This window comes from Trichinella spiralis (assembly GCF_000181795.1).
Source record: "Trichinella spiralis strain ISS 195 chromosome Unknown Scfld6028, whole genome shotgun sequence".
Classification (NCBI taxonomy): Eukaryota; Metazoa; Nematoda; class Enoplea; order Trichinellida; family Trichinellidae; genus Trichinella; species Trichinella spiralis.
The window spans coordinates 1-11,078 of NW_003532967.1; the positions used below are offsets into that span (position 1 = coordinate 1).

The window sequence follows — 11,078 nt, forward strand, 5'->3', positions numbered from 1 at the left end:
GCAGTCGAACGTTCAGTTTATTTGGTATGTTTGCTTGTCAGGGAATTTAAATCTTTCACATTCTATGTAAATTAGTGGACCAATAGAAAAGCATAATTTGTTGATCCAGCCAGATCAACCTACTATACCCCTTCGTCGAGAGAGAGAGAGCGGGGAGGGGGGGAAGGAAGAAAGGAAAGATGTTCACCAATGGTAGATGAATACGTTGGTCTTGTCACACACTGTTCAGTCGACCAGGTCAGCAACACCAACATGATCAACATAGCCTCAGGTCAGCAAATAATAATCATAACTTTTTGTTTCAATTATCATCGAACAATAGGAGAAAAGCAATTGGAACTTTTCACCCCTATTTCACAAAAGTAATGGTTCAAAATAATAAAAATAAAAAACAAATAATACATCCTGTGCGGTTATTATTTGGCAATAGGAACAGAAAACTAAATTCACAGCGGAAATGCATCTGTAATACACGGTTGATTAAATCTGGTACAAATTACTGATGCATCAACTACATTCTACTCAGTAAATCCTAATCCCCTCCCCCAACAAAATATCTTTCATAGTAAAACAATTGACATGGCTTATTATTATAATTGTCATTATTTTGTATTTCTTTTCATTCAAAATTATGCTTATCACTTTTGTATTACTGTTTACAGTGTATTAGTGATAAAAATTAATAAAATAATCAACAATTGTTGCCGCAAACTTGATTCTTATCTGGAGAATATGGAGAAAAACAACAGTGAGAAATAATTCTCCAATGTTTATCAGTAGTTTATTGTGCCGTTTCACAGTGTTTTACACAGTGTGCTTTTTATTGTCATTCAAGCAATACACTGAGGAGTGAGTGTACACAGAGAACGAAAATTCCGTTTTGCTCGTCAAATTGCACGCAACATATTTTAAACAACGCACTTCACGTTCACGTTATAAAGCTCTCCAAATTTCTATTATACGATCAGCTTTCTATTTTTACATCGTTCCATTTTCCAAACTGTCACATAACAATGCACCATATGTAGTGCAGTAATAAATTCATCGCATTTATAGCATAGCTAGTTACTGTAAATACTTTCGATAATGGTCGATGAATATTTGAAATTCTTCAAAAATGATCTTACTTTCAGATTATGTGCATTTGAAAATAAAAGAAGAAGAAAGATAGAAAGAAAAAACAGTCCATAGTGAACATGCAAAATTGAAACACTAGCCTTTGAGAAGAAAAAGAAATTTGCCCATTCACCTCATTTAGGGTAAGTATTTGAAAAAAAATTCTACCAATGCATGTATATTGTTTAAAATTCATAAAAAGTTCCAAAAAAATACTTCACTTTAGATTTGATATTAGAATCTTGAAAAGATTATTTCATTTTATGTTCTGATAAAAGTTAAAGATAGAAATTTAAAAATTAATAAATCAACCAAAGTAATCTGATAATTTGTAAATATATAACATTGAAAAAAGAAAAGAAAGTTGCAGCCTAACAATCGTGTATTTGACTAAGAAGCATGTGACGAAAACGAGCCAACAGCGCCTCTCTGTTAAACGGCTGCCGACAACAGCTGTAACGCTTTTTTAAAAAATAGACAAGACAGCAAGCAAAACTGAGGTCGATTTTTCCCTTCCGTCCGTCCACTAGCAACAAATGTTTCCACAATTTTCCCTCATCTCTGCCCACTAAAATTCACTCACTCACTCATTCTCTCTCTCTCATCCCTTCAGTGTTATTAATATCCTTTTAGCTCTCTATATCCACTTTATCGTCGGTATGGTAAGCATCGATTTCTTTCTTATTTTAAAATTAAACTTGATAAAACTTTTTAAATTTTAACATTTACTGATCAACTGTTAAATTGCTTAAAAAACTATATATATTTATATAAATGGCATTTTTTTGTTTATAGCTTGTTTCCAAAAGCAGAAAGATGCAACCTATCATTTTGCAGCATTCAACAACATGATAATTTTTGATACATGATCGAATGTTGCAAACAAGCTGGCTATTGATAATAAACGACTACCATTTGCAAGCTGTGCACCCATGCATGTATGGCTAGGTTGAATTGGAGTGAAATGAGCAACAAACAGTTTGTCTCTTATTCTATTTCATCCGACAGATATCCGACGACGATGGACAACAACGACGCTTTAGAAAAGAGCCATCTATCTATCTATCTATCTATCTGTATAGCTAGGCTGACCGGTTGTAAGCGCGTGTCCTAAAACTAGAGCTAGCTGACCTTCTACGACCACAATTGTAGATTCCATCGACCATAGTGTCGCAATAGTGTAAACAAGGGCGACGGCAATGACGACGGACAAATTTGTGGACATTGGCGATTTCGCGTCGCTCTAGCAAACGCGTGTCTGCTTTTCTCGCTTCTTTGCGATCAAGCATTCAAAGATGAGCTCGACATTCCCATACAATAACTTATCCATCTGCATGTAGAAACAGATTTGCTTTTTTTTGTCTCCTTGATCGAGCGCGAAATAAATTCCATTTTCAATATTCAATAATAATATATAATTGTTGTTCATTTCAGATGCTAATTAAAAGAGTGGACAAATTTTTTTAAACCAAAAAAAATCAATAATAATTGTTCCACAAAAAAGAGATAAAGTGAAATCGACAGAAAGCATCATGCCAGCGACTAAATCTTGCAAAAAAGATGCTTTCTTTTCACATGCGCTTTATGCTTGGCTTCAGACATGTCCAAAAAGTTTCAACGAAGCCGGTCGACCAATGTTGGTCAACAACAGCACCGCCGCAGTGCCTCAGATCAGCTTTCTGGAACTATGCAACGGAGTAACGCTAAACGGCTTAATGCATTATATGTAAGTTAATCATGGATTAAGTTTTATTCATATTCTCTCGTTGGTAATTTCATTTTTCTTAACAACATTTGTTTCTTCAGTCAGTCTTTTTCTCTTCTTCTTCTTATTGTTTGTTTAATTTTTGTAAGCAGACAGACAGATCACCAGATGACTCATCATTCATTTGCAAACAGCAAATTGATTGCGCGTGAGTCACATAAAAATTAGCCAATTGGATGCTTTTTCCTTTCACGTTCGACTTGCATTTGATGCAATTTTTCATTTCAGCTATCCAGATTGCAAAAAAGAGCCGTTGGATTTGAACGTGTCCGGCGTCGGCGCTCGTCTACGCAATCTGCGCCTTCTAATTCGAAGCATTCAGTCATTTTATAAAGTAAGTTAGTGTCTCTTTCTTCTTCTTTTTTATTTAAATTCTTTTTCTAACATGCTAATTTGCATTTTTTCATTCTTTTTTTTCAAATTTCACTTATATTAATTACTACATGAAATACACAGCAAGCTTGTACAGGTCATCTGTCGACGGACATTGTTGCCTTGTCCCTCTATTTCTAAATATGTACAACAACGCGCGGGTCTGGTCGGTCAAGTGGATCGTAGTTAGCATTTCGTCAAGAGTGCTTTCTGACTTCCTGATGGCTAAGCACACCGCTAGAATCTCGAACCTTTTCTCAATTTCTCTCTCCCTCCCTCCTCCACCTCTCTTTCTCATTTTGTTTCTTTCAATAGTGGATGTTTTTTTTCTTAATTGAAATCATTTTCAATATTTTTCTAAAATTTGCCTCAACAGTAGTGGATGTTCGTAAAAAGTTCCAACATTCTCAGGCAATAAGTGAACAATAAGAAAAGGACAGTAAAAGTCAAAAAGTGATTTGGGTGTGTCTCAGTTGGAAATTGTCTTCCTGTGCTTGGTGCGAAGAAAGCACCAGCAGCTTAAGTAACAATAAGACCAACTACTTACTGCACTTGTATTATGCACGCTTTCGACCAAGTAAACTACATCTATTCATTGTTCACACAAATAACCAGTCTGAAGCATTTCGATTTTGATTTACACAAGTGGGATATGATTGTCAGGAAAAAAATTCTCCCCTATCTGCCAAAATTATTCTTCTTGTAAATTTCAAACAAAAAATTGTGTTTCAATCATATCATGTACAAAATGATTCACACTTTAGATTCACATGCAAAAATAATAGAATTATGCACAAAACGATAGGTGGAATTTTGTTTGCATTCATTCACATGTAACATTTGATGCATTAGTATATGGCAAATACACGAATGAGTCATCAGTGCTGATCGATTGATGAAGTTTGTTCTAAGCGAACTGCAAGATTCTCTAATTTTAGTGGACAAATTCCTGTCACGCGTGCTTTATTTATTTACTGGTCGATGCTTGTAAAGAAAATGATAAGACATTTGTTTATGGTAGTCAAGATTTGATCTGCCCCCGGATTCGACACTCTAACGCTATACAAAGAAAGCTTCTTTTCCGCATCTAATAATTATTTGCTTTTTTTGTTTTTCAATTTCCTTTTCTTCAGCATTTTCCCCCTTTAAATTGAAAATTATTCAATACGTACAACAGGTGAAATTTATATTATAAAAGTATCACTTCACTTGTGATATTGTCATTTTTCAAAGAACATATAGAAAACAATGAAAGAGAAAAGAATCAGATGTCGTCACTTTGTGCTTTTGATGAGAGAGTAGAAAAAAACCAGAAGCAAATTGTGAATGGAGACAGACAACTTCCTTGAGCCAACTAAGATACTTTTTCCAATGATAAAGTGGAAAAGAAATTATTACTGCTCTGTATGAGGGAAATCTAATTAAAGCGATATTAATTTTCCGTTTGCAGTAGTTGTTGCACGGTTTTGTTTTTCCTGTTCATATTCAGAACTGCCAGCATTGGCAGATGGTGTGATTAGAGAGAAACGTAGCGGCGGGAAGGTCAACAGTGATAAACATCTGTGTGAGTGTTGTAGAAGTCATCTGTTTCAAATAAGAAGATGAGCTTTGCATAATTAAAAATGTTGCTGTCTTTTTTAGACGATTCAAAATATTCCATTGAGTTGTTGAATTTTTCATCCAAATCCAAAAAAGTTCTTCCATAAATATTCAGTTTATATAGAAGATTCAATTTTCAACAATATGATTGAAATGATTCATCCATACACACATACATATTCCTATTAACTACTGATTATTGATGCATAATCTTATTATTGATTATTCTTATAAAGTAGAGGGTAAAAATTTTCATCTTATCGCAATTTCGATAACTTTTTGTATTTAAACAGAAAGAAAAAACAAGCATTTCAAGAAGCCACACAATAATTGGTTTTCGTGAAATAACTGATCATTGAAAAAACAAGCAGCTCTTTTGAAACCATTTTGAGAGTTATTTCACTATTTACAATAGCAGCAACAAAGTTGAAATAGTAAAACGGCGTGATTGTTTCAAACAGAATTTAAAAAAAATCAGGTTACTACTAATACCGTATGCCATTTGAAAGCCAGTTAATGAGCAGTTGCTGTTACTGCTGTTAATTGGCGTGACCTTGGCCAAAATTTTCCATTTGATATCAGTTGAAAAATTTTCCTTCTCCTTGCTCTTCTTATTAATATTGTTATCCTGTTATCCTTTTATTTCAGGATGTACTAAATCAACACATTATCATGCCGTTGCCAGATATGCTTGCCATCGCAAAAAGTCCTTTTCCAGGTATAGTTTGCAGTTTGCTTATAATGAATGACAAACTTATCAGAAAAATACTGTTCCATTTTATCTTTTAACGAAACAATTCTCATTATTTTTTGTGCTTCTGGTAGATATAACGGGCGATGAGATGAAAAAAGTGTTGCTGCTATTGCTTGGCTGTGCCGTGCAGTCGGATCGACGCGAAGAGTTCATCAATCAAATCAAGAGCTTGGACAACTGTACACAGCAGGCAATTGTCGATGAAATACGCAAAGTTTGTCATTTGTCAACTGGATGGATTCTGATTTCGTTATTACTATTAGCAATAGTTTTCCTCTTTTCAGGTTACCAGTGAAGCTAGTTGCGTTTTAAATGCGCACATGTTGGACGAGTTTGTCAACGATGAACGGCTTGCCGTCTTGGTCAAGCAACTGCTCATTGTCGTTCACGAACGGGATCAATACGCTCAACATCTGCTAGAAGCGAATCAAGAGCAACAAGAATTGGACGGGTCGAGCGCACTGTCATCGTGCAATGGGGGGAATGCCTGTAGTGGAAAGTTATCCGAAAATCAGCAACAAGCAACTGGTAAAAATTCTATCAGACAAACGTGATGCTTGTCTCACGCATCAGTTTGAAATCCTACCCAATCACACACCATAACCAAAAGTCTCAAAATCGGTTCAGAGTTTTCAAAATTTTTAGAATATCCAGACGAGTCTGTCAGTCGTCATTGTGCGGTAGAAATAGCTGATCTGAAGGCAAAAGTCAGGCGCCTTCGACAAGATCTGTAATTTTTCTTTGTTCTTCTGTTTTGCTATTTTTTTCATTTAAATTACATTTAATAATTTCAGTGATGAACGCAATGAGATGTTGTCGATTTACAAAGAGGAAATCGTTGAAAAAGACACAGTGTTGGCAAAAATGCGACAAGAGAATTTCGAATTGATGAAATCACACCGCGCCCTCAATGACTATCGTGACGAAGTGGATGCACTGCGGGAAAAATCAGAACGATGCGACCGACTTGAAGAGGACTGCGAACGTATGAAAGAGAAATTAGAAGAGCTCGATTTTTACAAATCGCGAATTGATGTAAGTATAACTAAGTGTAAAGCAGGTTACAACGCAGTACTACTGTATTGCATTAACGTGAATATTTTATCTTAATGCCAATAGAGTTATTGGATAAAATCATACCAATACCAATACCAATAATAGTAATAGTAATTCGAAGTTATAATTCTGAATTCACATTCAAAACATATCAAAATGCCTGTACAGAAGAAAAGGTATTCATTTTTGCCGACAAGATATATCAACTGATGAAAATAGTAATTTTAATTAGTCTAGTGAAACTGTTTACTTTGTAATTTCTATATCTGATAGTTAAAATTGAAAAATTTGTAAAAAGAAACATCTGCCTGCCCTTAATTGCCAAACAGAGCATTCACACTGCTCACGATGTAATTAAACTGTCAACAATTGAACGAATAAATAGCAACAGTGAAGATACACTTTGGCACGTCCTAGTTGTGTGGGAAATTGTTTTCATTGTTGCATTTCTTATTAAGATAACTGCTTATTCGTTCGGTTTTAATTTTACAGGAACTACGCGAAGAAAATCACGTTTTGCTGGAGACGCGAAACATTTACGAAGAACAATTGAACGGATTTCGATGTCGTCTTGCTCAGCTTAGTGAAAAAGAAACCGAAATGATCAAGCTTGAACGAAGATTGGTGGATATGGAACAAGTACAACTTTTGAGGATACTATTTTTCATATGATATTTTCATACGTTTGATTGTTCAGGAAATGGAAGCTGACAAACGTCGCTTGGAACAGTTGTACGATGAGAATATACGTTTGGAAAAAGAATGTCGTGATGGTCAGAGTCGGTCGGCTAAACTACAAGCTGAACTATCCCGTTTGACAGAATGCGGACCGCACAAGAAGCACGAAGAAACAGGATGTTTCAGCTCAACCAACGTTGGCAGCTTGTCCAGTCAGCTGTCCGAATCGACCATTGCACGTATTCATAAGCTGGAATTGGAGAATCAGCGTCTTCGACAACGTTGTGATTTGGAAACAGTGTCCGTAGCTTCTTCGGTCGAACAACAGTCCGAAGAAAAAGAAGGCATTTTGCAAGAGCTTCGTTGCAAAAATGATGCACTCTGTGATCAGTTGGTCAAATTGGAACAAAAAGAAACCTCATTGCAAAAGCAGATTTTCGAATTGGAATCAGAAAAACAAATTATGCAACAACGCATAGATGAACTTGAATTGCAAATCAACAACAAGAACACTGGTGCTGATGATGACGATGATGCTGATGGTGGTGGTGGTGGTGGTGGTAAAAAGAAAAGTATTAGTAGTGATAAAAGACGACAGCATGAAGTTGAAGAAATGGAATTATTGCAAAATGAGCTTGTTGAACGCAATGCACAGATTGCAATATTTGAACAAGAGCTCAGTTCAGTAGAGTCGAAATTGAAATTAGCCGAGGCCGATTTGAGACGTTTGGAAAATGAACAAATCACAACCCAAGCACAGTTTGCCTCTTTGCAAAGGGATCGAAGTTTTCTAGAGCACGAGAATGCCAAAGTCAAGCAGTCGTTGGAATCAGCCGACGCAGAGTTGGAACAGTGTCGCCAACGTCTGGGTCGGCTTGAAGTGGAACACGAACGTTTGGCTACTGTACGATTACAGTACGATGAGCTCAGTGCTCATATGGACAGTTTGCAGTCGACGAACAGACGTCTACAACAGCAGCTTGAAGTCGAAGCGAACAAGAATCAAGCATTGGCCGAAGATTTGGTCAACGAAAAGCGTAAAATTCATTCATTCGAACAGTTGATCACGGAAATGCGATCATCGCTGAACACGTCGTCTGAAGAAGAGAACCCCGTCGACGATGAAAAGCAGCGGTGCGCGAATGAAGATGATCCTAGAATTTTATTCTGGCAAGTGATCCAGCGATTGAAAAATCAAATAGCCAGTGGTCAGCAGCAGTTGGAATGCAGTGAAAACGAGCTAGCAGCACTGAGGCAACAGATTGCTTCACAATGTACATTTGCAGCAACTGATGAGCAACGACAGTCGTCAACCGTGTTGGCAGATGTGACCGATTCGGTGGAAAATATTCGTCTCAAAAATCGCCTCCTGATCGATGAAAATGGCAATATACGCCAACAAGTGCACATCTTGCAAAGTCAAATTGAGAAATATTGCAATGAAGCTCAGATGACATCCAATGAAAACTTGAAACTACGCCAAGAGCTGCGAGAAATGCAAATCAAATTGGTAAGTAAATATGCTTGCTTCTGTTTTTCATATTTCATATAATTTTCTCTGCTCTTATTTTTTTATCTACACATACCCATTTTATTTATTCAACACTCATAAACAAGTTTCATTGTTTGCATCCAACATTGTTATTCGTCGTTTGGTTTATTTGTTTCACTTGGATTCGGCATTCTTTTCGTATATATACGTATATATATATATATTGTTTATTTACCAGTTTGATTTGCATTTCTCGCAGCTCTTATATATATACGAAAAGAATGCTGAATCCATATATATATATATATATATATATATATACGTCAGTGGACAGACGTAGACGTTCGTGTTCCACTTCAAGTATTGCAATCTGTGCATTGCGTTCAGCAGATTGTAGTTTTCACATTTCTTTGTTGAGAATGAAGCACAACGTAAGTGAGTGTACTTTTTCCGACAGTTAAAAGCAATCATTATCTGGTCACTAGTTGAAATAGCAGAATAAGTTGATACAATTTCGCTTCCATCTTTTTATATACGCTAAATTTCTGTTCAGAAAAAAACAATCAGACAGAGGTATTTTCGAGCTGTTATCCCGAATATACAGTGATTGTGACTGTTGATTTATATTATTATCCCCGTTGGGCCAGACTGAAGCTGCATCACATAGTGTCAAAGAGGTTTCTTTGCTTTCTTTCTTTGAAGAAGCATATATTTAGTTTAGTGTTGTTCAACGTTGAGGTCAATCTGTTGTTGATCAACATCATCGAAACTGTGTTTAAATGCCAGCTATTCTAGATTTAGAGAAGTGTCATCTCAAAAGGTGAATTTTCTGATTACAGATTTACAGTTCGTAGAGTTTTTCCAGCATGAGAATGTAAATTTCAACTGTTTTCATTTTCAAACTATTGAGCAGCAGAGTATTCAACGTGAGTGAGTGTTTGTTTGTAGGAGAAAAGTGGTTTGATAGCGACCAAGTTGAGTCAACTTTGTGCTTCGAGAGTCCAGTTATTCCAATGATTGCTTCGGTTCTTGACAATCAGTCAGAGAAATCAGAATTTCCATTTTACTTCGTCTTCAATTCGTCGTATATATATGTGTGATCAACTTGCTTTTTTTGAAATGTGTTTCAAAGAGGAAGAGGAAGAGTTAGTTGACTTACTCAAACCAATAACCCAAGCATAAAACTTCTTCAACTGTTAATTTACATACTACACGTAGTGTACATCCAGTTTTTTGAGTAGTAATTAATCGAGTGGGATAGAATAGAACAAAAGAACATTCTCTCAATTAGAATGACTTCGCTTGGGCAAATGGAAATGGTTTGTTAATTTCATTTAAGCACTCCTCAGTGGTGGTAATAATAATAAAAGTATCATTTCAAGGGTTCTGGCCGTCAAGCAGAAGCAGAAAATGCCGGCTTGCAGGTAGAGTTGCGTTCATTGCAGCTGAATCACGACGTGATCAAGAAAGAGAACGTCGAATTGCAAAATCAGTGCGACAATTGGGAAAGGGGCGCGGCGTTGGCTCGACGCGGTTTCGAAGAGCTGCAGAAACAGCATCGTCTATTGCTTGACGATCACGAGCATTTGCAAGCGTTGCACGAGCAATTGGGACGAGATTACGAACGTCTGTGCAACGATGTCCGACAATTCAAAGTCCAATTGAAGCAGGCTCGTCTGGAAAAAGCCGAACAAGCAACCCGGTTGGAACAATTGACCGAAGAAAATAGTCGACTGGTTCGACTGGGAGCCTCGGAACGCCAACGTGACGAACAGCAGCAGCAACGTGAATGCAGACTGCTGGCCAGTTTGCAGAGCGAGCATGGTCAGTTGAAGAAAGCTCACGACGAACTGAACGGTCGGCTGGAAGTGACCAGTCGAGAATTGGAAACGAGCCGAGCACAGAATCGTATACTTCGAGCCCAGGCGAACGCTGCCCAACTCCAGTTGGCCCAACAGCAGGGAAAATGCGACGACGTGGACGAGGCACGTCGTCGTGTGGAACTTGAGCTCGCCAAGGCGGAACATCGCTGTGAGACGTTAACTCGGATGAATGAAAATTTGGAAGAAGAACGACGCACTTGTTGAGGCAGCTCGACTCGCTCATTTCGCAGCACCAAGGTTTGCTCAGCAGACTTTGCTCGAAAAGGATCACCACCATGGCCAAAAAGAAACAATTTACAGTAATTGTTCTTCTTCCTATTGCAATTGCATCGGGAGGGATCGTCATCTCCCTCGTTCTAGGGA

At 37.2% G+C, this 11,078-nt stretch overlaps 1 protein-coding gene across 1 annotated transcript; it reads left to right on the forward strand.

Moving 5' to 3' along the window:
- Positions 1-2,716: 2,716 nt before the first annotated feature.
- On the forward strand, positions 2,717-10,919 carry Tsp_12306 (hypothetical protein). The gene is made up of 11 exons (XM_003366425.1): positions 2,717-2,842; positions 2,923-3,029; positions 3,110-3,215; positions 5,501-5,570; positions 5,678-5,820; positions 5,891-6,156; positions 6,401-6,641; positions 7,155-7,301; positions 7,360-7,552; positions 7,952-8,850; positions 10,215-10,919. Exons 1-11 carry the CDS (start codon positions 2,717-2,719, stop codon positions 10,917-10,919), a joined length of 3,003 nt encoding a protein of 1,000 aa, XP_003366473.1.
- Positions 10,920-11,078: the final 159 nt, after the last annotated feature.